At 41.4% G+C, this 27486-nt stretch overlaps 1 protein-coding gene across 2 annotated transcripts; it reads left to right on the forward strand.

The window, feature by feature from the left end:
- Positions 1-305: 305 nt before the first annotated feature.
- LOC119420657 (gap junction delta-2 protein-like) lies at positions 306-24620 on the forward strand. Of its 2 annotated transcripts, XM_037688080.1 has the most exons (3): positions 306-609; positions 2709-2765; positions 22884-24620. In XM_037688080.1, the coding sequence occupies exons 1-3, from the start codon at positions 539-541 to the stop codon at positions 23743-23745; spliced, it is 990 nt and encodes a 329-aa protein (XP_037544008.1). In that variant the 5' UTR covers positions 306-538; the 3' UTR covers positions 23746-24620. The 2 variants fall into 2 exon arrangements, with proteins under 2 accessions (XP_037544008.1, XP_037544009.1); XM_037688081.1 differs by lacking the exon at positions 2709-2765.
- Positions 24621-27486: the final 2866 nt, after the last annotated feature.

Consider the following 27486-nt stretch of genomic DNA (forward strand, 5'->3'; position numbering starts at 1 on the left):
GGGAGCAGCACCGGTGGCAGAGAGTGCATCTGAAGTACAAGCAGTCCCTTGGGGGTAGAGGGGTGTATATGTGTGTGTGTGTGAGGGGGTGGGGGGTTCGGACAGGGGAGGAAGAGGAGAATTAGGTAGAGGACAGAGATAGGAAAGTGGAAGAGAGAAGAGGTGATCATGGCTGTCACACAGTGAGCTATAGCATATGCTGTAGTGCAGAGCAGAGTGGTACTGCAGGGGGGAGGCAAGAGAGCATCACTGCACTGGAGAGGGAGAAAAGTGTGTGTGTGTGAGGGAAGGGGGGGTTGGGGGGAGGCATTGAGTTCAGCACCTCTCCTTCAGCAGAGTGGGACAGGCCCGGCAGAAGACACTCGGAGGCTTGGGCTGAATTTAGAGGTCAGAAAGGGAGCTGGTCTGGGACACGGGTGTTGGTCTACACCCCACATTCTCTTTCTTCAGGCTGGTCCTGTGAGGAGAAGACAGAAGAAGGGGCCAGCTCCCCCTGTAGTCCCGTTTCTTCGGACCACTCTGCCATCCTTCCGTCGCCATGGGGGAATGGACCATCCTGGAGAGGCTGCTGGAGGCGGCCGTCCAGCAGCACTCCACCATGATCGGGAGGTAAGGCTGGATGTTCTCGTGTTGTGTTCAGGTGATCTATCCTCATCTGAAGTTTTCCGTACCTCTTTTGTAAGCAGAACCCCCCTCAAGGTACTCTCCTATCCTTTTCTCCTCACACTTATCCTCCACACCGGTCACTAGTTAAAGGATAAACTAATTACATATAATCGATACGAGGCTTTGCTTAGCATTACAGTTAATGCAGAGAGGTTCCTGTGATGATTCCACCTAATAGCCCAGAGACTGATAGATGGTGCTTGGCCACGGACCAGCAGGGCAGAAGAAAGTAGGAGTGAAAAGATGAAGGGAAGGTGTGCAAGCAGGTGTCAAAAATAGAATAAAAGGTGATGATGGTGGTGGTGGGGGGGGGGTGACCTCGAGTTGGGAGTTTCTTTTTAGAAAAGTCACACGGTGAACATGCCGTCAGGCCAAGTGTCCGAACAGGAAAGGTCTTCGATGGACCATCAGATGAGACACGCTGTTAAATCTGTGTGAAATGTGCTTTCACATCATCTCTGTGTGAGTAATGAGATGCAATAAGGGGGGGAGCTCGGATTTTCCAGCCGTTGAACACGATCCAAATGTCCCATTCGGTTGTGGTTTGGATAAAAAAAAAAAGAAGAAGTGAGGAATAAAAAAGCATGGGCTGGTGAAACCTGGATGTTTGCTGCAGTTTGAAGAGTTTATAAAGAAATAAAAAGAAACCACTGGAGTGGAGCTAACTCTGAACCTTCTTGAAGCTTATTGAAGGTGTTTTTAATCCTTATTGGTTAAAGGAAAGCAAGCGATGCGCCGGTGTCCCCTGTCTCTTAGGGGTTTGAAAACTAACGTTTGTAGTTTTTGAGATGAGTGTTTTTCTTCACTGGAATTGAGCAGGGAATGCAAGTAAACCTTAATGTTTTTGATGGAAGATATTCAAGCGGGTAGGAGTTAAACTACGGGGGAGAACAGTGATAGTTTTTTCTTGTTTGCTTGTTCGAGACAGTGCAGATTAACAGACCCTGGAGACAAAGAGCAATTTTATCCTTAACTAGGTGCAGTGGTGGAGCCAGGGGGTGGCCAAAGGTGGCCTTGACCACCATAAATTAATCTTCAGCCACCCCAATAATTGAAGAAACAATTTTTAACCAATATAAAATGTAGAAAGCATAGTTTCAAAGTGGTTGTCGATTTACATATAAATATGGTGGTGGCCATCTTGGATTTTGACATGGCAGCCCTATTTTCAGTAGTAACCTTTGTCACACCTAGATGGAGCCGCATACTAAAATGGAAGTCTGCATGTTGCTTCCACCCCCCATCCCACCCCACCCCAAGTTATCCGGCTCACAAGATAGATAGACAGACACATATGGCGGTAGCCATCTTGGGATAGTAATTTGGTGTGGAAACCCAATTTTTGATAGGGACCTTTCTTACACTTAGATACAGCCACACACAAAAAAATGAAGTTGACACCTCATTTATTTTTAAAATTGTCATTCGCACAACATGGACGGCTGGACAGAGGATACAATCTTTTCAATTCCCCCCTCTGCTCCACAATGGGGGGAAAAGAAAAGTGCCATCAAGTGCAGAACGTGCACAGAGCCATAAGACACAGAGATGATGTGAGAGCTTCCAAAAAGTTAACTGGTTACTGTTTATGAAGACAAGTTTCCTTTCAAACGAACACTAAAGCAAGTAATTTATTTATCTGTTGATGAAAGTGCATTAACCAATGAAATCATCTGGTCTGGACCTCGGATGGAACCAAACTCTGCATGTTCTCTTGATTTAAAGGTGAATTAAGCAAAGTGTTTTATGACTTTACTGAAAAACAACATATTTGAGTCACTAAACAGTCAGCACACTTTTTTTTACCTCTCAGAGTGATAAAACGAAGAAGAAAAAAGACATTGGCTTGTTATTGGCCCTTCTGAGGATAAGAACAGCTAGCTGCACGCTAACTGAGCAGTGTGAAATTGCAAGAAGCTGGAAGAGCCGGTGAAGGAAGCAGGACATGTAGCCAAACCAAACCAGATACCACACGTATCGTTCTCTCGGAAAAGCAAACGAGAACTAAAAACGACAGTGAATATTGGAATTACGTTCAACAGGTGGCCAGACAAAGGAGACCGAAGGGATGTCCGTGTTGCTCTGTTTCTACTGGATATGTGAGTAGGCACCTGTTTAATATGTCAGTCATAACAACCTGATAAGCCAGATGCTAACTGTTGTGAACTTGTTTCGAAGTCTTTCCGCCCCCTAGTGGTCAAATATATAATTTTTTACTTAATGCAGATTTATAATCCAGTCCTGGCAGCTCAATCATAAAAAACCCTGTGAGGGGTGGTTGGGATGAAACATAATTTTTAAAAAATTGTTGAAATTAATCTCTAGATGATTCAAGCCACCTACAGTCTTTCAGAGGCACAGAAGCAACTCTCAATTTGTCTGCTACCTCTTTCAAAACCATAACAAATGCTCTAAGGATCTAGTGGTTTCTCCTTCAAAGGTTTAATTTGTTGAGTCATTGTGAAAACACTAAATATGTTGAATAAATTACCGTTTATGCTTTTCATTGTCTGACAGTCTGGTAAGACAAACCTACTTTGTTGAACATTTTAGTGACATAAATTTAGATGGTTAAATCGATCTACAGCTATGTGACAGAGGGCTGAATACAGTGAGGCGCTCTGTAAACGATCCCTTTGTGTTTGGCTTCCCTCAGACTGTGTTTGTCCTACAAAGAGCTTAATTTGACCCTAGGGCTTTAGTTGTAATATTATCTGCTGTCCAGTGGGGGTTTCCTCTTTCTACTCTGTTGGTCTAGGGAATTTGAGCCAAACATGAATGCCTTTGGAGTCACTTTGTTCAGTATTTCTGAGTATTCTTGGGTTTTAGACTCCTGACTATGGGTTTTGTCTCTTCAATTTAGCTTGTTTGCAGGATACTATAAAATAAATCAGAGCTCTTCAGTTGTAGAATTTAGGCTAGCCTTTAGCAGTATACAAGTAGGTGATGATCTGGACCATTTTACTTACTTACATTTTTAGCAATTATATAAAATCCTAAGCATGTGTCTGCATGGTCAGGAAATCAACAACCTTTAATATTTTAAATCATCACAATGATGTCTTTGGGACGTACCAGCAAGTTGGAGATTTGTTCACCACTGGCACACTTTTGTGCAGTGAAGGTGCCTCCTAAATTGGTTCTGAACCACTCCACGCCAAATTACAAACTGAGTCCAAATTATCGCACTGACCTCTAAGGGTTGAAAGGTTCGAGTCAATTGCACTCCTGACCACGCCCCACCGTCTAGGTGGGCGTGGTCAAGGTGTGGTGTCCTTTGCACTTGTGAACATAACCAACTGTGATGTGGTGTTGTGACATCTGGCACTACACGGTTGTGTGGCCAGAGCATGCAGCCACTGCTCGACGGCAGTAGGACGTTCCCCGTGTGTACTGTTACTTTCACTGAACGTGCATGTGTGTATGTGTTTGGTTGTGTTTCCAAAGTACAGAACAGTGATGTCTCCCCACGGCTAAACAGGCTCCCCTGGCATCAAATACTTTGGAACATGGTTGCATGTCAGTCATCTTCCCTAAACCCTCTGTCAGATGTCTAGACTGCCTCATCCAGCTACAATTAAGCAGTTTCTTAATTGTAGGTTTTAAGCTAACCTATGCCCGGGCATAGGACAGGCAATCAGCCCAGGAGTGCAGAACAACGTTAAAAATAGAAACGGACCATCTTCGTGGAGCGGCATAGGTTAGCTTAATTATGGTCTTTGAAAGAGACGGAAAATGGAGAGTTGCTTCCGTGCCTCTGACTAACCACAGGTGCCTTGCACATGATGACTCACCCAGAGATTGATGTTATTTATTATGATTCTCATCAGCCTGTTTCCTAACTGATCAATGTACAGTGTGTGCATGGATAACTAATGTCTGTAATCTTAATTACACACTGAAAGACATCATTATCAAGGCTGCATTAACCTCATTTATAGACCAAGGCATACGCAGATTGCCCTTCACTTTGAGTTAAATCAACCTGAGGTTTTAAATAACTGATCACTGTCTGAAAACTGTCAAAAGAAAGGCTGTAGGCGTTTGTTTTTTTTATTTAAATAACTGTGTTTTAAAAATAAAGAATACTTCATTAGTTATCATTGTTAACTTGTGACATTACTGTAGTCTTAATGACTAAGACATGGGGCTGTGGTAGCTTGGTGGTCAGTGCCGTGGTCTTGTAATCCTGAGGTTGTAGGTTCAAGCCCAGGTTGCATCAGGGAGGGCATCTGACGTAAAACAATTGCCAAATGTTGCATGTGAGTTGCTCGCTGTGGTGACCCCTGAAAGAAAACTGCAGTCTTGATAATGTTTGACTCTTTTCCACATCTTGAATGTATATTTCAATACATGCTTCTCTTATAAATAAATGGAAGTTGCACTTAATTTTTTTTAACATATAATACAGATAAATGGACATAAATGTGTAATTTGAATTACTGGTGGTGTGCTATTACACAATAAACAACATTTACAATTGTTCCTATGAAACGTTACTAGACCCTTTTTTAATTTTATTTTCTATTTTTCCACAAAAATGCTAGGATTCTCAAAATACAACTAAACCCAAATCCAGACTGTTATAGCAAAATCACAAGAAAACCTAAATGATCTGCCAAAAAGATAACTGAGCTCAGATGGTTTTTGTCTCGCGTCTCTATCCCAGCCATCTGTCTTTATTAACTTTTTTTTTCCTGAGAACACACAGAAGCAGATCTATGTCACAAAACTACAACAAAACACATTTAACCACAATCGATTCATCCATTTTCTATCGTTTCTCGGTGGTGGGGTCGCTGATGTTACAGCTCCAGAAGGAAAACCCAGATTTTTCTCTCATCAGCGACTCTCCTGAGGGACTCCACATGGTATTTCCAGGTCAAAGAGGATACATAATCCCTTCAGAAGCTTCTGGGTCTGCTCTAGGGGTCTATTGTAATGGGACATGCCCAGAAAACCTTCACAGGGAGGCTATAGTCAGATGTCCAAACTACCTCAGTTGACTCCTTTTGATGTGGAGGAGCAATGGTTCTCCTTCAAGCGAAACACAGAGTTCTTCCAATCTCTAAAACAGATGGAGCTGATTCCAGCAGCTTTAGTCACGATCCATGTCTCATATCCATAGATGAGGGCTGCAACAGCTCAAGCCCTTCATCAAAAAAGATTGGAGCAACACCCTCATTGCTGCTGTTGGTTTGTCTCCCATTCGATCCTGGTTCCTGAAAAAGATCCCCGGATACTTAAAGTCCTCGGCTTGAGGAAAATTCTCATTCCAGACCCAGATGATTAACATAAACACCATCTAGTTGTAGGAAGTTTCTATGAATGCAACACTTTTCGTTTGTAAAGCTGTTCTGTAGCCTACGTGAGAAAGTTGGACCATCTTAAAAAGGAACTTTGATTTGATGCATTTCCGGTAGGAAGGAAAAAGGAAGGAAGCAAAAGCGTTTTCCACCAGACTGCAATGCTGTATTGATGGCAGCGCTGAAAACAAATCGTGTGAAGAGGGGATACAAAAAGAGAGGCAGATAAAAGAAGGCTAGAGTGACTTTAGGACATATAAAATAAAGGTTTCTTGACAGATATAAAGCAGATGATGTGAGCTGTGGAAGCAGAACAAAAACAAGTGCAGACAAGAGAGGAAGGAGGAAAAGTTTTCCCTCTGCAGAGGTTTGGTCCTGAGAATCTGTGTCAGAGCCTCATCTTGCACACTGACTCTCTATGTCCTCTACACTGAGATCACATTTATTTTAAAAAAATGAAACAAATGACCTTGTCATATTAAAACATCAACACTAGTTTAGTCATTTTAGCTGATCCTGGCTAACAAAGTTAAATGATCAATTATTTATAATCACTTCCCTCTTGGGTATTATACAGGATAAAACCTTAATAGATGTTTGTCTGCAGCCTGTTTCGAGTTGTAACTCGTGTCAAGTCATTCATCAATCATTCATGCACAATCGACCAGCCTCTCAATGACGTGATGAAAGTGATGTATGAAATAACTCCTGCAAAAATAACCCCTTGCTGCTCTTAAAAGGACAGTTGAATCAGGGCGTATGAGGCACTCAACGTCCTCGTTTCTTGGCTACAAAAGCGAAATGCAGATGTCGTCTGCCTCTCCACACTGCAGTCGTTTACTCCTCAGGTTTTCAGGGATACGTATCCTCTTTGCGTTCCCCTAAATGGGTCAGGATATCCACAAGAAGGAGGTACCCGCCCGGCATTAAGAAGGGCACTCTAGTTCTATGAAAATAATTTAAGAGGCAGAGACGCTCTGATGAAATTGAGGCCATCAGCCTGATTACAACTCATTCACAGTCTCCTCCATGGAGCAGATTTTGTTGCAAAGTTGAGCCATCGCACCAACAATCCAAACAACTCGTAATATTTGAAACCCTTTACACCAAAGGGCTGCAAGATACAAATAAAAGTGTTTGTGTGCACATTCAGAGTTGTCGCAGGTTTATTCCTGCGGTGGTCGCTGATGTTGAACGCTATCGATTATTCTATTTGACTGGGCGATTTTTCTAGAAAAGCTGAGCTCGACTTTCATTCTGCACAAGCTATTGTTCATTTTAGCAACCGATAAATGTGTGTGTAAAGGCTTTGTAATGTTTTCCTCCAAGCAGTAAACATGTTCTGTGGTCCTGACTTCACACAGAACTGTTTATTATCCAAGAGCCTGTTCAGAAAGCAGTCCAATAAAGGAAATTTTCTGCAATACTGCACATTTTGTGCACAATATGACACATACAAATCTATAACATCCAACAAAGAACCTCAAAACCACATTACTGGGATTGCTTTACTTTACGGTTTTGTTTTAATTGATTGAATTTTGTCTTTAGGGTTTAACTAGGAGCAGCCAACAAGATCAATAAAACCATCCACCAACAGCTAACCCTTTCAAACTTTCAAAATAAAAGCATCATTAGTGAGACGCTTACTTGAGATTTGCAGCCCTTTCACACTAACGTTAGACAAATATATGTCAGTAAACAAAACAATTTTCATCAGATTTTTCCAATCAATAATTACCAAATAAACTAAAGAAAACATTTGGAGTCACTCAGTAGGATCATTGTCGAAATTATTTTCCGACACTAACTTAATACAATCATTTATCACCTTTGTTTTCATAAGCACACAAAATCTTAGCAACAATGCTAAGCTAACTAGCCATTAGTTAGCCAGAGTTGGGCTAGTTTCAAAGTAAATGTCTACCATAAAAATAAAAAATACCTCCAAGGAATTTTACAGCAATTTTAGTGACAGCTAATTGCCCAATCTTAACATTGTAGTCACTTTAGCACTGGCTAGCTAATTATAAATATAAATACAGTAGTCACTCACTTATAGCGGGGGTCATTCCAGACACCCTCGCAATAGGTGAAAATCCGTGAAGTAGGAACGCTATATTTACTTTATTAATCATATATATAAAGGCTTTATAAACACTTCCCACACTCTTGCAATGTTCTAAGCTCTCTAAATGCTCTAAAAGAGCACAGCGAAAGAGAGCAGACAGACTGATGCAACGGTGCAAGGGTGAACTGGCTATTGGGAGCATCAAAACATTTCCCGGTGGCCTGGCCCGCTTAGTGATCACCAAGGGGGACTAAAGGCTCGGTTTGGGTCATGCTTGAGTCTCTGCTCTGCTGTGACAGACAGCCTCTGAAAAAGAAAGGAGGAGGAGAGGGGGTCTGTCTTAGACCTGAGTGAGCTGCGTTAGTGGCATGGATTGCTTATTTAAAATAATCAAGCGTGACCCGAATCAAGACTTTAGTCCCCCTCAGCGATCACTGTTGAGTGGGCCAGGCCACCGGGAAATGTCCCTGTGCTCCCAATAGCAAAGTCCACCCCTTAGCACATGCTCTGGTTGGTCACCTTCCATCAATCAGTAAGTCGTGTGTCGTGTACAAGCTTATGTTGAAAACCTGTAAAAAAGTGAGTCCGCGAAAGTTGAACCGTGAAGTATTGAGGGACTACTGTATGTGTTGATTAGCCAGCACAGAGAGTGGGAGCAGCGCTAACGTTAGCATTTTCAGTCCAACCAGACACTTCAGACAGTAATGTTAATGTCCCAAAATTTCTGCAGGAAATAACTACACAATGTGAAACCACAAGTGATGTAAAAGTTTATACATTAGCATTAGCGTGAGTTGTGAAATTGATCTAAATTATAGTCTTTTTAACACATGTAGTCTTGTCTCGGCTTGAACTAGCCATTAGCTCATCTGTCCAGTCAAAGTTGTTTAAAACGCCATCTACGATATATATTTTAAAATAATCTTTTTACAGAACTTCACTGTTTGAACTTTGTTTACTGCAGCGAACCAAGTGGTGAATAAGAAAAACAGCCTTATTCCTTTTGGAGTTGAGTCTTTCTAATGTGGCAAAAGTGCATCTAAAACCATCCATCAAAAAATAAAAATAAATAAAATATAAAAAAATAAATAAAATTGATCTTAAAAGAAGCAATCATCCAAAGGCATTAGAAATAATAATAAATAAATAAAAAAATCAGAAAACACCCCCCACAATCTAATCAACATTGCTTACTCAGACTAATTCAGTTTGCTTCCAGATACTCAGAATTCAAATGTGTTTGTGTTAGAAATCAAAGTTTATTTATTCATGTTGACACTGAGACATCAGCATTTTCATGACAGTTTGAAAAATTTTATTGAAAGTGTTGTTTTTTTTAATTAATATTGAATATTTGACAGAAACTCTGACACCATGTTTTAAAGTGTAAATACAGATTGTGACTATAGAGCAACGTCTCCTCCAACTGACTCCATTGTTCCAGGTTGTGAAAACTGTAGCTTAAATACCACCTGGCGTCTTGATCTCTCTGTATTTTATAATGGAAAAGATTTATGAGCAAAGCTTCATTTAGAACAGAATTAATCATGAACATTTCATTGTTCGTGTCAGGTCGTATTTACTTCCACACCCTTAAATGCTCCGTCTTTGACTGTCGTCTACACAAGCCGGCCAAATGGGGCAATGCCAAGTCGGCCGGGTGAGGGACCAAAGGGGCCGAAGTTCAATTCTTGTCAGATTCATGTGCTTCTGCTTTATCAGAACACACAAAACCATGACAAATAAATTTACTTCTTTACATTTTTTCTATTAATTTATTCAGATTTGTATGGTAAAACATGAACTGAGTTTCTGCCTTTTGTTAAAATATTTTGACTGTGTGCATTGATACAATTTAAAGGCTAGTTAGGTATATGTTAGTGTTTTTCAGCCGAAACCTTAAATATACGGAGCAATTTAAAGTGATTGTTTAAATCCATTAAAAGTTTTTTGTTTGTTTGTTTTGTTTTTTGTGAAAAGGTTTTAAAAACTAATTTCTTCCCTGTTGTAGACATAGTAGCTCTTCAAACAACCTCAGTTTCAAAAGAGTTTGATTCTGACCAGAATGACCCACTAATGGCTAGTCGGGTGCCACCAAGAAGGGTCTACTGGGGGCTATGGCCACCCCTGATAAACTGGTGGCCCCCTGACTGGCTCCCTTGGCCAGACAGTTGTATCCTTTTGAGTCCCATGCTTTGTTTAGTGTGCATTTTAAATATTATGAGCTATTTAGGATTAGAAAAATCTCACAAATATTAATGTAAAAACATTAACATTATTCAAAATAAACTACCGGTATGACTTAAAAATGTACATAGTTTATGGTTGTGTACTTTTGTCTTTTAATTCCTAGTTTTGGACATTTATAATACCCAGTTTTTCTTCACAGTACACAATAAAGAAATAAAAGTGTTTTTCAATAGTTAAAATGAGTGGTGGCTTTAAATATGAGAAAGCTTGTTGCTAGAACAGTAAATATTTTGTTCATTTTAGTCTTCTGAAATAAAGATGTAGATTTAATTTTTTTTTTTAAGAAAAAGGACAAAAAAGCTCAATGTAAGGACAATGTATGACATTAGATGTGTATGTAAAGATAAAAAATACATTAAAACTGGACTGTTGTGGAACTCCCAAAATTTTCCAATCATCATTTTACAACAACGGAATAACAGAATTTCTGAAATTGTTTTATAACTTTTGGTTTCGGTGTGCCATCCCAGGATTTTCAGTGGCCCCCACAAGGCCACCCCATTAAAACATTTCTGGAGGCGCCACTGGTCCGAGCAGGGGTAAGACCAAAGAGGATGAACAAACATTTTGTGTTTGTTCACACAAACACTGCTACACTGCTGTCAGGATAGCTTATGCTGCTATTTTATGTTTTCAGTTAACTAAAGGATTCAGTGTTCATGACAGTAACATAAAGGTTTATAAGCTAGCATTTGCATAACCTGCTATAAATATTTTTGAGGTTGAAGTTGTTTTAAATGTTAATAATCCCCTTTGGCTGTACCCCTCCTCAGATTTGATGTTATCTCACAAAGCTGATCAGAATTAAATCCTATTTCCTCAAACTGAGGTAATTCAAAAAGATGTCTGCCGCAGGTAAGATACTGACTGCTCATGACCTTTCCACAGAGCCCCACTCCACAAACTCTTAACTAGTATGTAAAAACCAATTTCCTGGTTATCACACATTTGTGTTGACTGAATACATCACCCGCTAAGAAGTGATTTATGAAATATTTGGAAATCCAGTTTTCGTGAAATCAGCTTAATGTGCTGTCGGGATCTGAAGAGAAACGCTGACGCAATTCATTCAAGAGTTCTAAGCTTTCAAGTTATTTTCGATGTACTTCATACATAACGCTTGCTTCCCTGAGCTTGAATCAAAGTGAAAGCACAGTTTTAGATGAAAGGGTAGTTTTAGATGACACAAAGACAAATGGGAAAGCTGCATCTGGTACGCTCTGCATCCCTCTCCTCACGCTTGGTTAGGCAGTGCAGCGAGATGTTAGAAAAGCTGCGTGTGCAAATTGTTTAATCCTACTCCCCAGCATCTTTGAGTGATCGTCATGTTACTTTTATTCTCAGCTTAACAAAAATATTCTTAAGGAAGCATTTTTCCGCCCCGAGACTTCAACTCGGTCGTTCACCGTGTGTTTACGTTCCTCTATGGCGCGATCTAAAAATAAATGCAGTTGATTCCAGTCAGCCTTCAGCTCTAATTGCTGCAGATACCTGTTGAGTTTTTCTCAATTATCTGTTTGCATTTTCGTCGTTTTTCCCAGTAAAGCAGCTGGAGGCCAATTCTCTGAGAGATGCAGAACAAGCAGTTAAAATAATGACATCTCTGCTTGTGTTGATTCTCTGTTGTGGCCTAAAAACCCTAACCCTAACTGAGCCACCGCCGCCGAAGGTGCACTAGTTTATCCCGTATTAAAGCGTTCGTTTTGCCCACTATTAGTGTGCTCTTCTTCCTAATACGTGGGCCAATCGTTAAACTATTAAAACAGTTTGAGAGCGAAGCAGGCACAAGGGAAAGGAGAAAAGAAATATCTGCTCTCTGATAATTAAGCTGCCTAATCTTGAGGCCTGCTGAGGTCTTTATTCATTACATGCTGCCATCAGCAATCAGTGGAGCTTTTTATTGAGAGCGTATGGGCGGGTTGGGTGGGTGGGGGGAGAATATTTCTATCTCTGGCGTTTCTGCGCATAACATCTAGCTCATCCAGTTTGACAGAAACTTGTCTCTGCTCCTGTTCATGTTATAAATATGCACGAGGAGAATAAGTCTTTCAGTTCTAGTTTAAGAAAATCATCTGGTCTGGTCAGATTCTAACATTATTTTAATTTATGCTAAAGTGTAAAAAAAAAAAGAGAGTTCACAATAGAGCTGTTTACCCATAATGCAAAGTGTCACATTTGGCAAAAACCAATTGGAGAATATCAACACAAACACCTCACGTTAGTTGTCAGGCACTAAGGTGGAGGGCTGATGATTTGGGCTTGTTTTGTAGCCAGGACATGAACACATCGCAGTCCTTAAGTTGATCATGAACTCCTCTGTAGACTAAATGATTCTAGAGTCAAATGTGAAACTTGGACCGAACCAGCTCATAAAGCAGCACAATGATGCCAAATGCAGCAAATCTACAACAGAACAATTAAATAGGAAGAATTTAAGGTACTGCAGTGATCTGGTCATAGTCCAGACCACCTGATGGGACATTAAGAGAGCTGTGCCGAAACAAACGTCTTCAAACCTCAATGAACTGAAGCAATGCTGTAAAGAAGAGTGGGCCAAAACTCCTCTGCAACCATATAAGACTCAGGGAGTTAAACAGAACAAATGTACTTTAAGTTATTCCTGCTTAAAGTGGTTCTAAAAGCTGCTGAATCGTGCAGAGAGTTTTATTCTAAACACACAGCTTTTCCATTTTGGCATGAAAAAACATTATAACGGTGAAGTTTGTGGCACGCTTATGTTCACTTGAGGTTAGATTTGAATAACTTTACAACTTGGTAATAAAAGCAAACAAGAGGTACGTCGATGTCCCTCATCACTGAGGGATTTAATGGTGGGATGCATCAAAAACAACGATGAGTCCAGCTACAGGCAGGAGGTGGAACACCTGAAGAGCTGGTGCAAGAAGAACAACCTCCATATCAATGTGAAGAAGATGGAGATGGTCGTGGACTTCAGATGGAACAAACACACCTACCACCCTGGAAATAGGAGGATCTGCGGTGGAAGTGGTCTCCAGCTACAAGTACTTGGGTGTGCACCTGAATGACAACCTCAGCTGGAGCAACAACACCACCATCCTGATCAAATCAATTCAGTTTATTTATATAGCAAAGCACATCAGAGACTCTACTTCCTCAGGCGTCTGAGGCGAGCTGGATTGAGAAGCTCAGTCCTCACCTCCTTCTACAGGTGTGCAGTGGAGAGCATCCTGTGCTCCAGCATCAACGTGTGGCATGGAGGCTGCACAGCTGCAGAAAGAAAAGCTTTGCAGAGAGTGGTGAAGGCTGCACAGAAGTCTGTTGGAGTCAGCCTCCCCACCATCACAGACATGTACACCTCCAGATGCAGGAAGAGGACCACCTGCATCATGAAGGACCCCACTCACCCAGCACGCACACTTTTACCCCTCTCCCCTCAGGAAGGAGGTTGAGGAGCATTAAGTGTAGAACCACTAGACTGAGGAACAGCTTCTACCCTGAGGCTATTAGACTCATGAGTCTCTAACTAGAATAATCACTGTGAAAAGTCACATCATGTTGCTGCTGATCTGTTTCATGTTACTACTGATCTGTTTCATGTTGCTGCTGATCTGTTTCATGTTGCTGTGTTCATTCGTGCTCATCTACTCACACAGACTCATGTTCGTGCTGCTGTTCGACGTAATGTTTTTATTGTTTTTGTGCTATTAGTGCTTAGTGTATTTTTAGTTAACATTTTTCTTGGTTCATATCTTAGATCTTGTTACTGTTTTTCTTTTACATTTTATACTTTTGTTGGGTGTTACTGGGACCCTGTGTACACAATTTCGTTCCGCCACATGTACCACATATGACAAATAAAGAAACTCTGACTCTGATTTGAACAGTGAATGTTTGTAGTTTTCCAGGTGAGTTTTTCTGGACTGGAACTGAACAGGGAATGCAACTAAAACTGAATGTTTTTAATACAAGATATTCAAGTGGGGAGCTGCACTGTGGAGAGGAACAGAGGGAGGTTTTTTATTTTTTGCGTGTCTGAGGCAGCGCAGACTTACGGATTCTGGCAAGACGAGGGAGCAATTTTATCCACCACCAGGTGCAATGGTGGAGCCAGGGAGTGGCCAATGGTGACCTTGGCCCCCATAGATTAATGTTTGGCCACCCCAATCATTTGAGAAAACTATACTTTTAAGCAATATAAAAACAAGAAAGCATAGACTCCTCAAATTATAAGGTGGGGGTTGGGGGGGGGGGGGGGGGGGACCCCCATGGTTTTTGGGGGGGCAACCCAGTTTTTGATAGTGACCTTTCTTACACCTAAGCCCTATTCGTATGGGATTAGCTTTACCTAGGGACCACATGCTATTTGTAATAATTATGGAGATTGTCTGTGTTGTTAATCCCGTGCAAATCGGCTGTCAGTAATTTGTGAAGTAAAAATTCCCCCGCAAATTACCTACTATATTTTCTGAACTCCGAGGTCCTGTGGTAATACTAATCCAATGTGAATAGGCATCTCTGTGATTTGGACAAAAATGGTCAGGATCCGATACGTAATTAGGCATTTTTTGTTTCCTGGGCGCATTTTTATTTGCTTATTTATTTGTTTGTCCACTCTCCAAAATCACGGACAGATGGGCTCCGGGTGACAAGGTCATTGTAAATATTTTCCCAGACAGTGTGGTTGTGCACCATTTGTTCAAATTGCCTTTGGTTCACCCCAAATTTAGATTAATTTAAGGGTTTCTTCTCGCGTCCTGTCTACGTTTCTTCGTAACGCCCGCCATCTTGAACACACAAGCGGATGTTATGTAATACGCAGCGCGTTAACATTATATCCGGAAGATGTCCGTAAATTTCAGCTGAATCTCAAGCTTTGGTTATCCCGTGCGAATGCGCCACATAAAAAGCAGACATTGGGGAGTAATTTATTTATTACATGTGGTCCCTAGGTAAAACTAATCCAGTGCAAATAGGGCTCTAGTTGTAGCCACACATCAAAACTGAAGTCAGTACATCACTTAATTTTTAAGATATACTCACAAAATGCATGGATGGACAGACCGACGGATGGTATTTCCAGCTCCCCCTCTTTGCTCTGCGACAGTGGACAACAAACAGATCATTTTGATTATGCCCTGTTATGTAAAATACTAAAACATTAAAACAGGGCAGATTTCATTTTCCCCAGGACTGTATGTGATCGTTTCCCCTCAAAGCAGATAATAAAAGTAAAAGAGAAAATATTTATCCTCATAAATAAGAAAGTGTGTGCTTGTTCTTGTGCTACAGGGCCCACAGATCTCCTGTGTACCCTGCAGCACCAGCTGTTGTATGAATGAACTTTGCATATGTGTGTGTGTGTTTGTGTGTCCATGTGTGAGTACGCCTCTGGGAAAGAGAGCTTGCATGTCCAGCCAGCTCACCCGCTGAAGAGCAGCTACAATTAGATTACACACACACAGCCTTGCAGGTCAATCAGCAGCCTGGAGAGTCGTTTGAAGGGGTTCTCATGCAATAAAGAATCACATCCTCGTCTTTACTTCCTCCTCTCGTTCGTCCCTCCAGATATTTATTTTGGCCTGACCGCGAGCTGCTGCTGCTCTTTGCAATTAGTAACAAATGCTGAAAATGATGCTGCAGTTTCATGTGGAAAACATAAACGCATGCGTAGATTAGTTTGATTTCAAATCGTGTGAAATCTATTGGACAGCAGGAGGGATTTAGATGATATCTGAAGCTCTGATCACTAGTTTTCACTTGAAGCCCGTCCTCTGGGATGCAGCGAAATGAGGTGATGAGAAGGAGACAGATGTGGGAGATAATTTAGCAGCCGTGTAACAAAGTTTTGGTTAAAGAAGCCTCAAAAAGCCCCAATAATTTTCGTTTTCTTGGACAAACTGACTCAGGAAGAGATATGATTTTTTACATCCTTTCCCCCTAAAGTTTAAAACACTTACAATTCTTAACTCTTACTTTAAATAATTTATGATCAGTATTGAATATTCTGCAGGTTTGAGCCTCTGGGCTTTGCCGTCCCGATCGGCTCCAGCTAACAGTATTGGCTCGTTATTCTGCAGGACCTAAAACACTGATGTTTGCAGATAACCTCAGAGCTCTGCTTTCTGCTAATGCAGCAATCCACCTTATGCTGATTATCCTGTTATCCAGCAGCAGTGCACGCACAAACAAACACACACACACCTGCAAACACACAAACCGTTCGATACATGCAATGCCTTGGGATTTTTTTTTAATGATAAAATTTGCTCTGGTGCAGACTGGATGACTAAATATCCTCAATGTTGCAGCAATAAACATCCGTAAGTTGTGATATCCAGATAAATTACTGCTTCAGTTGAGTACCGTACTACCGTACGGTTCAGGACGTTGGGATGTTAGGCCCCACTAAACTTTTTTCATATAGGTTTCCTACTGTTTGGTGTAAAAAAAAATTAAAAGTAGGGATTCTTTTAAATTCAGTTTTTGGTGTATCAACATTGATGTAGCAATTATATGATTTAATTGTTCTGCATCAGCCTTGCTTTACCCCGATCCTGTCAAACTTCCAGTTCTGGAAAGGTTCAGGTGGCCACTAGACAGCAGCTGTCGGACCAGTTCTTCACTCAGAATAACAAGAAAATGGGCAATTTTTCTGTTGCAATGAGTGTTTTTAATAATCAAAGTTTATGCTCAATAATCCAGGTTAAAAAAAATCCACCAACGTTCAGTCAGGTCATGGACGGCTTCTTTCTTTTCTTTTATTTTCTTTCATCTTGAAGGACAAAAGTTTATTTGTGGCTCCTCAGGTTGATGAAATCCTTTGGATGAAAGACAAAACATCTAAAAAAACAAAACAAAAAAGAAACCGTCCAGATAAACTGACTGAACTTTGTTGGATTTTTGACGTGGATTATTGAGCATGGACTTTGATGTTTTGAACAACTTTGGCTATGGCTGCCTCAGAGGAGTCAATAGGGGAGAGGGTGGGCCCCAAAAATCATCTTATCACCAGCAAACTGGTTGGTCCACTATGTGAGTGTGCTGCTTGTGGGACTGAGTTTGTTGTGGCTCATCGGACTGATGAAGTCCTTTGGATGAAGGATGAAACGTCTCAAAAAACCCAACAAGAAACCGTCCAGAGGACCTGACTGAACTTTGTTGTTTTTAATAATGTTACCAAGCTGTTTGGATGTGTTTGGTGCAGCCATTTAAAAATATTACACCCTTTTTTATGCACGATTTGTGTCCCACATTGCACCCACCTTGGCAGCAGCCCCACCATTTATGAAGTACAGTACACATTTTAAACAAAAAAAAAAAAAAGGAAGAACTGGACCAAGTATTTAATAATTATTTATGACTGGTAAAGTTTTACATTTGGAAATTTGAGGATAATAGTCAAAGATGCTTTCTGTCAATGAAGAGCTCTGGTGCAGAGGTCAACTACAGCTCTAGTGTTCATGAGATTGGTAAGAGATACCTGCAACTAATTTGAAAAGGGTTGGGGATGCCCGCAATCACTTTCTGGGTGTCAACAAAAAAGTTTAAATCACGTCATCTGGACCAGTTTCTTTAAATGAAAAACGTTTCTTCCCCCATCCAGAGGACTTTGTCAGTCTACGGCCTGCCAACCAGATCTGACCCATAGATAGTCTTCACTGCTGTGTTTCAAGCCAACCTCCTGTTGGATTCTTAGAAGTAAACTTTTAACACATTCAAAACACACCCATCCAAAACAATCAATCATCATGTACAACAATCAGATGTTTTTGAACTTACAACCCTTTTTCTGAACCACTTTAGCCTTGGTTGTCTTCAGGCTGTTTCTGTGAGTAGCAAGTTGTCATCTGGCCTAAAACATTTGATTGTTGTAAATAGTTATTGGTTGATTGGATGGGTGTGTTTTGCATGTGTTAAAGTCTACTTTTGAGACTTCAACAGGAGGTTGGCTTGAAACACAGCAGTGAAGACTACCTATGGGACAGTTGGCAGGCCGTAGACTGAGGAAGTCCTCTGGATGGGGGATGAAACGTTTCTCACTTAAAGAAACTGGTCCAAATTACACAATTTAAACTTTTTTGTTGTTATCTACCTGGACGATTAAGCTTACAAACATTTCACTTTGTGGTTGTCTTCAAAAAAAAATTGTACTTTTTTTTTTTTACATGCTTAAAATTCAAACATCACACTGAAGCCCCCACAAACCTCTTGAGACGTTTTGGAAACTCCCTAATGAACACTTTTCAGCAACTAGTCGCAGCCCAGTCAGACACCACCCCGATGGCTGTTTTATACTCCCCAAGAACTGACAACACTGTTCTCTCTCCCAAAAGCTGCGGGGAAATAATTTCGTAAATCTTTTTGCGGTCCTGGTCCGGGGGTGCTAGCAGCTTGTTCTCGACGCTTCATCTGAGCAGAATCTGTGAGTGGTCAGAAATTTGACTTGGTTAATGTGGACAAGTGAAAATATTGACATTCCTGCATTAAGGACTTCTCAGGAGTTCAGCACTTAGGTTTTTCATGAATCGTCCTGGCCGAAACAAACTTTTGGTTTGTTCTGGTAAGAAAAGGCTTTGCCTCAGGTGGAGGAGCTCAAGTATCTGAGCATCTTGTTCCTGAGTGATGGTAGGTAGGATGGAGCGGGAGATGAAGCGGCAGATCTTGTCCTCAATAATGAGGGCGTTGCTTTAGTCAGTTGTGGTGAAGAAAGAGCTGAATCGAAAGGCAAAGCTCTGGATTTACTGGCCTATCTATTCCAACCCTCACCTGTTGTCATGAGGTTTAGATCATGATCAAAAGAATGAGATCCTGGATACTAGTGGCTGAAATGAGCTTCCTTCGTAGGGTGGCCGAGTTCATCCTTAGAGATAGGGTGAGGACTTCCATCATCCAAGGGAAGCTTGGAGTAGAGCTGCAGCTCTTTTGCACCAAAAGGATTCAGTTGGGGTGGTTCAGGAACCAGATTAGGATGCCTCCATGACACCTATCTTTAGAGGTTTTCTGGGCAGGCCTCAGAGAACCTTGAGGCAGACCAAGATCTTGCTGGAGGAGTTGCGTATCTTCGCTGACCAGGGAATGCTTTGGGATCTCCCAGGAGGAGCTGCAGGGTGTTGCATTTCTTTCTCTGTATTTTGAGACGTCATCAACGTGATGATTATCACCACCTAGTGGTGCGGCCTCAGTGTTGGTGTTTTGGTTTTTGTACAAACAGATGAAACCTATTAAAAAGTGAATAAAACACTCAGACCTCTCCTCTTCAGCTCAGAGCTCTTGTTTATTCATCTGTCAACACAAATATTACATTTAATTTGATTTAAATACTTGTATCCATACAGTAAATCCTTCTGGTAGATTTAAGAAATATTTAGAACTCTGATCATAACACACAAAATTCATGTTTAGATGTAGATTTACATGTAAATTTGACCAATCAACTTTTTTTAATCCTTTTTTGACATAATTTAGTGTCTGTTTTAAAGGTACTTGGATGTATATCTTGTGTTTTTACAGTTTTATTTTTTTGAACTGACAAATTGGCCAATTTGACCTATTGATTAACAAATAAGTATAATAAATGTGAAGTGAGGGCAGCGGAAGGCAGACAGAGATGTAAATGTGCACAGAAAGAAGACTCCTGGGAGTTCAGGCCACCTATAATTAATCCTCAGACACTCAGGTGTTCAACGTGCAGCAGGACAGGAGATAAAGCGTTTGCAGGTAATGAGGAACAGAACTTATTACTTGTTTCCAGCTGATTGCAAGGAGTTGTTGTCTTTTTGTAGATACAGATTCTTTATATTATCCGTTAGCTGTGAAATACAAACTAAACCCTCTGCTCTTCAGAACAAAGGAATGTTGCAGCTGAGACGATCTGCTGCCTCTGCACACATTTAAAGACAGGAGGTGACCTTTAGTCCGTGCTGTTACCGTCATCGAGGTTAGGTTGAGAAGAAGCAGACCTCAAGACGAAATGTGCAGCTTGTTACGAATTCAAACCAACATTCAGCTCTGCAGATTTAGACTTCCACGCTCAACAATAGTCACGTTTCCTGTCTTATCTGAGCCAGAGTCAAACAAAGTGGTTCGTTTGAGCGTTCTTGATACAGATCCAACCCTAAGATCAAACCTACTACCTTCAAACCAGCAGTAATCAGGCTCGAAGTGGCTGAACATCTTCATGTAAATTACATGCAAAATTTGAAGTCCAAAAGTGCAGAGAAGCTGCTGATGGGTGTTTCGAATGCACGCAGAGTCAATGTAGCGTGTGCACTCGCAGCTGCTCTGAGCACAGACGTTCTGCACACACATGGCTGCCTCTGCGTCTTTGTTTCTGCGTCCTCGTGTCTGTCACACAAAAAGCACATGCAGGCTGATAGCACTGCACTCTTATTTTAGTTTATTGGGTTTTTGTTTTACGTTAACACGTTTTTCTGCTCCTCTTCACCTGCCTCTCGTTTTGCTTTAACAAGCTGCCAACTCCATCACCCTGTTCAAAGGTTTCTTTTTACACCACACAAGGAAACATTTTTAGACACTTTCTTTCACCTTTTTTTTCATGCAGCCTTGTTCCTGTTCAGCTCCAGTTCATCTTTTCTGCCACTAGAAGCTGACGTCGTCCTCAAGAACCCACTTTGGAGTTTCACTTTATTTGTAGATTAAAGCAACAAAAGACATTGAACTGTAACAATCTGCATCACCTTGAAGGGATGCTGCTCTTACCCGTCCTGCCATCCCCTCTGAGTGGCCCTCTTGTGTTTGGGGGAACAAAGTGTTTTAAAAGTGATTACCTCCTCCGTGCTCATCCTCTGCATTGTGGCAGTGATGTTGGGGAGCCCCACGATGCGCAGGCTTTCCTCACTCATTAAAAAGAGCTGACGGTGCGGCTCCAAAGCCCCCGGTCCTCCTCCGCAGTGCCCATGTTGGATCGAAACCAGAATGAAGCAGTGCAGCGCATCAGTCTCTTCAGAGGCCCTGAGAAGCAGCTGCACCACTCCCTGGACTCGACTTTCTGTAACTGCAGCAGAGCCCTAATAACGCTCTGTGGGAAGATCTTCTGGATGAAAACAGTTCAGCAGGAACCTGATCATAATTAGGTTTCACGCTAGGACCCTTGAGAGAACAGATTTATTCCATTTGTGAGCTTTTTAAATGGATGAACTCATGAAAAGCTCTGAAGTTGTTAAAGCGCTTTGTACGGTGGCCTTGAGGGGCAAAAAGCAGAATAAAAAACCTAATAAAAATAACTTTTTACAAAATGCAACAGTGAAACTGAAAACTAAACAGAAACAATAACTTTAAAACACAATTAAAAAAAGAGAAGAATAAAATAAAACTGTTTGAGATTTAACCCAGCAGAAAGCATATTCTATGAATCCATCACCTTCTGTTTGTTCTGGAGTCTCTGGCGCAGCAGATTTAGTTTTAGCAGGGAGGTCCAGACATCTCTTTCTTCAGCCTCTTCTTCCAGCTCTTCTGGGAGGACTCCAGATGTTCCTAGACCAGCAGTTTTGGGCCTTCTCCAGGGTCTCCTCCCAGTCAGACATGCCTGGAAAACTTCCCTAGTGAGGCGTTTCAGGAAGCATCGTTACTAGATGTCTGAACCACCTCAACTGGCTCCTCTGGATGTGGAGGAGCAGTGTTTCTACTCAGAGTCTCTCCTGAGTAACTTCTCACCTTGTCTCTAAGGGAGAGTCCAGCTACGCAGAGGAAAAACTCATTTTAGCTGCTTGTATCCCTGATCTCTTATTTTCAGTCATACCCAGAGTTCAGACATAGGTGAGGGTAGGAACATCGTCCGACTGATAAACAGAGAGCTTCTGCTTGCAGCCCAGCTGCTTCTTCACCACAACAGACCGGCACAGAGTCCACAATAATGCAGAAGCTGCACCTATCCATCGGTCAATCTCACGCTCCATTCTTCCCTCATTCGTGAACAAAACCCTGAGATACTTGAACTCCTCCACTTGAGACAGAACTTCACCCCTTAGAAAGCAATCCCCCCTTTTCTGACTGAGGACCATGGCCTCAGAGTTGGAGGTGCTGATCCTCATGCCAGCTGCTACCACCTTGCCCGCAAACTGCTCCAGTGAGAGCTGAAGATCACGGCACGATGACGCCAACATTATTTTTAAATTTTACAAAAACAAATATACAAAAAAAAAAAAACTGAGGAAATCAGTACATATTTCAGAATAATCTCAGAAAATCAGTCTTTGAGCATCAATCAGACGTGAACACTAACGCACCCTGCTGCTTTCAGCCCCTGATGATTGGTGAACTTACGTTTGCACGCTAACTGGAGCACAACTCCACCATCCTGTCTGTTCATCACTGTGACAACGCACGCAGACATTCATGCACGCACACACATTCAACCTACAGAGGATCTTTTTGCTGATCTGAAACTGGTTAGAGTGTAAAATGGCTCTAAGATCATTAGGTTAGGAATAAAAACAATAAGAATATGTTAAAACACCTACCTGCTGTTAGATTTAAAGGGAACCATCAAACAATGTGAACGATCCGAGTCACTCCCACAGATTTCCGGCTCATCCGTGCATTTGCACCTCATTAACTGATGTCTTTCTCTTCCATTTGTCTCTCTGCAGGATCCTGCTGACAGTGGTGGTGATCTTTCGTATTCTAATAGTGGGAATAGTGGGCGAGAAGGTGTACGAAGACGAGCAGATCATGTTCATCTGTAACACCATGCAGCCTGGCTGCAACCAGGCGTGTTACGACAAGGCCTTCCCCATCTCGCACATCCGCTACTGGGTCTTCCAGATCATCCTGGTGTGCACGCCCAGTTTGTGCTTCATCACGTACTCTGTTCACCAGTCCGCCAAGGCGCGCGACCGAAGCTACTCCCTGCTGCACTCTCACATGGATCACCATGGCCACGGCCACCACGGCCGCCATCATGACCACCACGCCCGCAAGCTTCACTCTCGCAACATCAACGGCATCCTGGTGCATCCCGAAAGCAGCAAGGAGGATCACGACATGGAGGTCAAGGAGATCCCCAATGGACCTCGGGGCGTCACCTCGACGCACAAAAGCTCAAAAGTGAAACGGCAAGAAGGCATTTCTCGCTTCTATGTCATCCAGGTGGTGTTCCGCAACGCGCTGGAGATCGGCTTCCTGGCCGGCCAGTACTTCCTGTATGGCTTCAACGTGCCGGGGATGTTTGAGTGCGACCGCTATCCGTGCGTGAAGGAGGTGGAGTGCTACGTGTCCCGTCCGACAGAAAAAACTGTCTTCCTGGTCTTCATGTTCGCCGTGAGCGGCATCTGCGTGCTGCTCAACCTGGCCGAGCTCAATCACCTCGGGTGGAGGAAGATAAAGACGGCCATGCGAGGCGTGCAGGCCCGAAGGAAGTCCATCTGCGAAGTGCGCAAGAAGGACGTCTCGCACCTGTCCCAGGCCCCGAACCTTGGCAGGACCCAGTCTAGTGAGTCAGCGTACGTCTGACAGAGGCTTCTCCGCCTGGGAGCTCGAGGACCTTTGAACTTTTGGACACGAGCTTTTCCCCGGCCTGCTCAGTAGGGCACAGAACTGTAGTCTTATCCAGGAGCACAGACTCTGTGTAGTCACAAGTATTTCACAAGTCGAGTTTTCAACACTTGAAGATAAAAGAATGACCTTCATAATGAAGAGACAACTGTTGACGTTACAGCTAAAACTGATCTTAGTGACTTCTCAGCTCTGCGTAGGCGACACTAGGTGCCTTCAGAGAACCGAGTACATGATCCTGAGCAACTATAAATATATTCAACACGGTAATGATAGTTTGAGATCGACTATTCTTGGGTTCTTTATCATTTGCCTTTGCTGTAGGTGAGGAAACAGATAGAGCTTAAGGCGTGTGCATGCATACGCATGAGTGTGTGTTAAAAAAAGAACTTGTGTCTGATTAAGTCAGAAAATAGAACGGAAATTTAAAGTATTTAAAGAAAGATAACGATATTTCTCATTGTTTGAGAGTTGTCTTTATATGAATTAAGAAGCACCTTTTTCTTAAAGAAATGCAAAAGTCACGAGCACGAAAACGAGCGAGCAGAAACTGGAACGCGTGTTTTGTTGACGCTGCAGGAAATTATTTTAAAAGTCGTCAATATTCTCCGCGAGCTTGGAGAGCGACGATGATTGAGATTTTGTTTCCAGCTCTGTACTGGTGCTCTGCCTCGCTCCCCAGTGCCTATGAGGCGCAGCTGCTTAACTTTCAAAACACCGGAGAGAAAAGTTGACGAAACCTGCGGCGTCTCGACTTTACGTGAAGAACGGGAACGCCTGCAGACCTTTAGGGTTGAGAAGTCACAAACGTTTTAAAGCGTGACATCGTTTTCTTTTGTTCACAAGCACATTTAGTGGCATCTTTCAAAGTTACTGTACATAGATGAGCCGTAGTTCTGACACTCAGCCTCCCCCCACAGCTTTATGTGAAGAGGTTTGAATGGTTCTGAAGATTAATCATAGATTGCCAGCTTTAACAATATGTATCTATAATGTGCTCTTTGTTATGCCTTCACCCCCTCCTTTAATGCAAAGCCTTTTACCCTCTTTGGACTTGGACCTAGGCATGTTACAGATGCATTGATAGAACGGATAAAGTATGACATGTAACTTTTAAAAAAAGAGACAGTTTTATTTATTTATTTGCATCCCGTTCCTGTAAAATGTATTACTCATGCATGTATGAAGATGAAAAATATAAAGAGACTCGGACAATATGGGAAAACTTAAAGCGAAAACCTGAACGGCGCCTCAACTGCAGCAATAAAAGACTATAATATTAAATAATATGTGAAAAGAAATATGTGAATAAATGATTATGCAGTGATTTTGGCTGTGATGTGTTTTACAACGAGGTCATCGTTGGTATTTTATATTGTTAATAAGAAAGGTCAGAACTGGAAAACTGTACAACTAAATTTAAACATTAGAAAAATATATTTGAAGCAATGAAAGCAAGAAATTATTTTTATAAAACATCTTCACATGTGGTCTATATTCTGATTAATTATTGGTGTCAACACACAAGTAGTTAGCTCCTTTATTTGGTCGATGAGCTTCCATTTATGTCACAATATTCAGTTTTCTTCTGGAGCTTTAGAAAAAAAAAAAGACCTATAACTGTGCAGCTCAAACTGGACTATCGTGTTATGACATTTGTTGGCGGTTTATTGGAAGACGAAAACAAAATCCAACCAATTTCCACAGACACAAAAATGGAATTTTGATGAAATAGGTGGGAAAACCCAGCTCTACAGCTCTATGCTTCAGAGCAGAAACCTCTTTAAAAGCTTAAGTGATTCATCAAAAGTTAAACTTTATGTGACAAAAAGGCATTTTTGACATCGTATAGTTTTTACACAATCCAATTTATGATTTTTTTTGGGAGGATAGTACCACAAAATGTTCAGCCTAAAGCAGGAGTCTGCAACCTTTTTCAGGAAAAAGAGCCTTTCCTGCAACATCGATCACTAAATAAATAAAATGTGTCCAGAACTTCAAAACATGTTGCAGTTGTTAGAATCAAGTGGCAGTCCATGGGCCACTTCAAGCTCGTTAGAGGGACTTTGTACAGCTAAAAATAAATACCGTATTTTCCGCTGTACGCGTCGCACCGCCCTATAAGTCACATTGGTCCAAATATGTCTAATAAAGTGGGGAAAAAAACATAAATACGTCACTTTGCCGTATACATCGCATCTAATATGCGTCAACCACTGACAACCCAGAAATGTGTGCCGGTGTTGTGCCAAAAATCAATTGGCTTCCAAATGGCAGCCGCGGGAGCATGCATGGGAGGACTAACAAGAATTTAACAAGACAGCCACCTAAAAACAATTCTTTGTTTGCTCGAAATTATAGTAAAGTGTGTCTCAGTCTAACTTTTCCTTAATAAATGCACTTTGACGGTCAAATCAGCTGCATTTCACAAGATGACTTGCGGAAGCAGGAGCGCACAGAGGGACGACTCTGTGCATTTGTTTGAAATTTTGCAAGATAACCACCTAAAAACAAATTGTTTGCTTGAAATTATAGTAAAGGTGTGTCTCAGTTGAACTTTTACTTAATAAATGCACTTCAATGGTCAAATCAGCTGCATTTCGCCAGGGCTGTGTAGCAAAATGAAGCTGATTTGATGGTTGCTCCAGGCGAGCTGGACGAAGGTGGGGTTCTATGGCTAGCTAATTGTGTCATTAATAGCCACTTTTACCTATTACATGACACAACAGCATGCCATAACCCTTGAGTGCCATCTAGCAGCAGAAAATGGTAGTGTTCAATATTTTCAGTCAGAATGAATAAAAACGGTCATATCTCAGCTAAAACTTGGTTTATAAATATGGGAAAAATCCATAAATACGTCGCTTCGGCGAATAAGTTGCAGGGCATGCAAATTTTGCAAAAAACTGCGACTTATCGGCTGGACACAAAAGTGGCTATTAATGACACAAAAAAAGGTAATGTATTTTAACATTTATTTATTTAACATTTATTTATTATTAACAATCTTTTTTACATTTTAGGACAAAATAAATGCCATTCATGTAAAGAAGGAAAAAGTTATAGTTAATATAAATTTTGATGAATTAAAACACTGAACTCTGCGGCCTATGAGTCCGCCTTTTATCTGAGGAAAAATTAAGTAATTTAAAGTAATAAAGCATAAAATTAAACACCATGTTGTTGGATATGTTAGTGTGACTTATTGTGTTTTCAATATAGAAACAAAAACTTTAATCATGTTTTTGTTTTGCAATTACTATTTTCATCAGTTTGACTCCTCAGTATGACACCATCAAAATATGGGTGGAAAAGGTGAAGCACCCACACCTGCCTCCACCCTTATTTACCCCACAAGGTAAGCAAGGTCCTTAAGCCCTCCCCCCTCCCAATTGTCACACAGATGGCAGAAGCAGTGACTATTTACATTTTACAAGTTTTTATTTCAAGATGACTTACAGTTTTATCAAAGTGGTTGTTTGACTGAGGCTTACTTTTTAGTCTGATTTTCAGCCTGCCTGTCTTATTATAGGTGCTGTCAGGGACTGAGAGACACAGAAGTGTGGTTACCATGGTGATAATATTGAGCCACCTTTACATTTCTTCTGATCTTGGGTCATTTTTACTGTTTTATGCAGTTTGTACATCAAAACGTATGTGTTTTATCACCTTAGATGAGACGTTGGCAACTTCTGGCCT

The sequence above is a fragment of the Nematolebias whitei genome, chromosome 14, assembly GCF_014905685.2.
Source record: "Nematolebias whitei isolate Nwh7 chromosome 14, NemWhi1, whole genome shotgun sequence".
Taxonomy (NCBI): domain Eukaryota; kingdom Metazoa; phylum Chordata; class Actinopteri; order Cyprinodontiformes; family Rivulidae; genus Nematolebias; species Nematolebias whitei.